Consider the following 3,638-nt stretch of genomic DNA (forward strand, 5'->3'; position numbering starts at 1 on the left):
AAAATGAATCAGGGTTTCACGTTATGTCAGTAAACCTAACCATGCAGTGTTTGATTTGGTCATTTTATATATGTATTACGCGGCCTGGGACCCTTGTATCTTAGAGGCCGCATCACCCCATATGTCCCTGCACGGCCTCTCCGTTCAGTGGAGGCCAATTTATTAGTGGTCCCTGGCCCCTCAATGATGCGACTGGCCTCCACGTGGGCCAGGGCCTTTATGGCTCTGGCCCCGGCCTGGTGGAACACCCTTCCTCTGGCTGTTCGGGCTCTGCGGGACTTCAACAAGTTCCGCAGGGCCTGTAAAACGGAGTTGTTCCACCGGGCCTTTGGAGGAACCAGCCGCTGAAATAGTGCCCCCCCTCCCCCAGTTGGCTCTTTCATCTGGGCCTATCATCTAATGGGACTCGCCGCACTCCGTCTCCCGGGGAGAATTTTAAAAGTGGGGTTGGCGGACGCCTCTATTATTGTTATTGCTGTTTTAAAGGTTTTAGTAATTTATTTTAATCTCATTTTATGCTGTACACCGCCCAGAGCCCCTTGGGGATGGGGCGGTATAAAAGTCCAATCAATCAATCAATCAATCAATCAATAAAACACTTTCCATCCAATCAGGGCCCATAAGTCAGCAAGCATGAAAAAGCATTAAAACATCTGAGCAATAAAAAACCCCAAATTATATCAATGAAATAATCCAGTGAAAACATCATCAAACAATATCAGGAAAAGAGTCAAAAATAATTACTGGGGGTATGCCAGACAAAACAAATACGAAACAAAACCCCCCCTGCTGTTAGAAGACACTGGACAGGGGGATCCAGCCGAGTGTCCCTGGGGAAGGAGTTCCAAAGTTTTGGGGCCATGACTGAGAGGGTTGCCATCCATCTAGCTTCAGATTGTGGGGTTGATCAAGAGAGCCAGCATGGTGTAGTGGTTAAGAGCAGGTGCACTCTAATCTGGAGAACCGGGTTTGATTCCCCACTATGCCACTTGAGCTGTGGAGGCTTCTCTGGTGAACCAGATTAGCATGTGCACTTTCAACACGTGCCAACTGGGTGACCTTGGGCTAGTCACAGTTCTTCGGAGCTCTCTCAGCCCCACCCACCTCACAGGGTGTTTGTTTTGTGGGGTGGGGGAGGGAAAGGAGATTGTAAGCCCCTTTGGGTCTCCTTACAGGAGAGAAAGGGGGGATATAAATCCAAACTCCTCCCCTTTTTCTTTTTCTTCTTCTCTCCTCCTCCTCCTCCTCCTCTTCTTCAAAGCAGGGCCTCCAAAGATAACCAAGGGTATGCAGGTAGGTTCAGGTGAGAAGATGCAGTCTGGGAAGTATGTTGGTCCCAAGCCATTCAGGGCTTTAAAAGTCAATACCAGCACCTTTAATTGAGCCTGGAAGCAAATGTGAGGACTGGTGTATCCCCCCACCCCCCCACTAACTTCGGCTCCCCCTTTCACCTTCCAGCCTACGAAGACAAGCAGAAGCAGAAGCGCAGCGCAATTGCTGACCGCCCCTGGTTCTCATCGCCTCCGGCCTCCGGCACCAAATCTAACGACACCCTGAGAAAGCTGGGCCTGTCTGGGAAATCCCCGGCCGGCAAGTCACCCATAGATATGACAAGCCTTGGAGTCCTGCGTCGGAAATCCCGAGACGGGCCTGGAGCTTCCACGGAAGAGGTGGCGGCGGAGGACCGACAGGGCCGGGACAGCGCGCCCCTTGACGCCCCAGCGGTGGCAGACGGCGGCTCCCAAACAGCCGAAGGAAATGCTTCGTGCAGTTCGGCCGCCTCGCTAGTTGCAGATTATTCAGACTCTTCGTCCGATGCCGATGCTGAACTGTGAGCTGCGGAGTCCGGCGGCTCTTCTTCAGAGGTGACTGGAACAGGTGTTCCAGTGGCTGCGTCTTCTGAAGCGGTGAGAGGCTCTCCTGTTGGCAGCTGCAGGGCTGGCCAGCTGGATGCCTGAATAAAAGACTCTCTCTGTGTGGAGGCACACACATGTACAAATATGTTCTTGAGAGATACCGTCTGTTCCTTTTCCTTGAGCGGTTTGTGCCTCTGGGGCTGCCATTGAAGCAGGACCCCTTCCGTGCTTTCTCTGGTGCCAGAATCCCTCCTTGCTGAGAATCCGAGAGCTTCGCACACAGAGCCCACCCCGCCGCACAAAGCCACAGGTCTGAGTTTGCAGGGGGAAGGGAGAACCAAAGCCAAGGGATTCTGTAACCTGAGTTGTTTGCTGCAAGATGTTAGACCTTCCCTAATAACGAGAAAGGCCAGATTTTGCTGCGTGGAGAGGGGTACGTAGATTTGCACGGGCGGCTGGTGAAATGCCCACTCCATGTTTGTCCACCAGGTCACGGAACATCTGAAGGCCAGGCACGCATGAGAGAGAAAGCAAGATCCTGACCCCCTCCCGAGTTGTCCTGTACTGCCTAGGTTTTTTAAAACTTTGCCCGCTTGGTAACCTGTTCTGTCGTTCAGGAAGGATTATTAGTTTTCATGCTGTTTTGCAGTTTTGTTAATCAGGGAAGGAAGGCTGGGATTTGTGGGCAATTGGGAGGGGGTGCAACTCTACAGTGTAGAGTCTCTACTGATTGCGGAGGCACCCCCCCCCCCAGTTAATGCCTTATATGATACTATAATGCCCTATACTAGGATGCCATGAGTCTGAAGGAGTTGGTTACAGATTATTGCTTTCATTTAAGCAAAAAGCTCCTGTCTTTTCTGGCTGTGAAGATCTGAATGGAAGTGTGTAAGCAAAACATGCTGGAGCTGCAGAAGCCAGTGGGGTGGGCGGGCAGGGCTTAAGTGCCCCCCCCTCCAAGATCTTCCCCTCTCCATGAGCAGCAGAGCTGTTTGTTTGCTGTTGCCCCCCAAGCCGTTCCAGCAATTTAGAACGGAGCCAGAGCAAATGCCAGAACTGTCCTGCGGATGGGAGACTGTCCTTGATGGGAACTGAAGGGTTCGGCTGTTCTTTGGGCCAGTTTAAGGCGGACAAGAGCAGGGCTAAGAAACGGGATGGGAAACTTGCGGGCCCCTCCCTCAGCCTGATACATGACAGGCACGTCATCAACATGGCAGAACAAACATTGAACCGTTGCTCATTCAGAATCACAGGTGGCAGAATTCAGTTTCCCACGAGGCAGAATGTGGATTGCCCAGATGTGGAATTATTCTTTCAGCGTGGAATAAACGCAACCCTGGTTCTACCACGATTGCCTCTGAACGTTGTATTTTTGACCCTAATGCATACTTAGCCATCAGTAAACTCTGCTGAATTTTGTCAGATTTACTGTCAAGTCACTCTCAAGTACCTAAGAATCCTGCACCAGGAGCTCGCTGTTTGAATCCTGCACCAGGAGCTCGCTGGGTAACATTAGGCCAGCCACATTCTCTTAGCCTAGCCTACCTCGCAGAGTTGTTGTGATGATAAAGTGGAGGAGAGAATGATAAAAGCCACCTCGGGTCCTCACTGGGCAGAAAGGTGGGGTACAAATGAATTAACAAAATAAATAAATAAATAACTGCATGGGGGCGCAGCCTTCACCGGGAAATCAATTATTTCCACGTGACGTAGCTGTGCCACAGCAAACTCCAACGAAGCCAAGTTTGCATGCAAACATGACTTGTTGCCGTATTCCCACGT

At 51.2% G+C, this 3,638-nt stretch overlaps 1 protein-coding gene across 1 annotated transcript; it reads left to right on the forward strand.

Annotated features, from left to right (window-relative positions):
- Positions 1-1,379: 1,379 nt before the first annotated feature.
- YJU2B (YJU2 splicing factor homolog B) lies at positions 1,380-3,207 on the forward strand (the record flags this gene model as incomplete). Its single annotated transcript, XM_048487444.1, has 1 exon — positions 1,380-3,207. A coding segment is annotated over one exon (456 nt), but the record flags the coding sequence as incomplete, so codon positions are not given.
- Positions 3,208-3,638: the final 431 nt, after the last annotated feature.

The sequence above is a fragment of the Sphaerodactylus townsendi genome, linkage group LG03, assembly GCF_021028975.2.
Source record: "Sphaerodactylus townsendi isolate TG3544 linkage group LG03, MPM_Stown_v2.3, whole genome shotgun sequence".
NCBI lineage: Eukaryota > Metazoa > Chordata > Lepidosauria > Squamata > Sphaerodactylidae > Sphaerodactylus > Sphaerodactylus townsendi.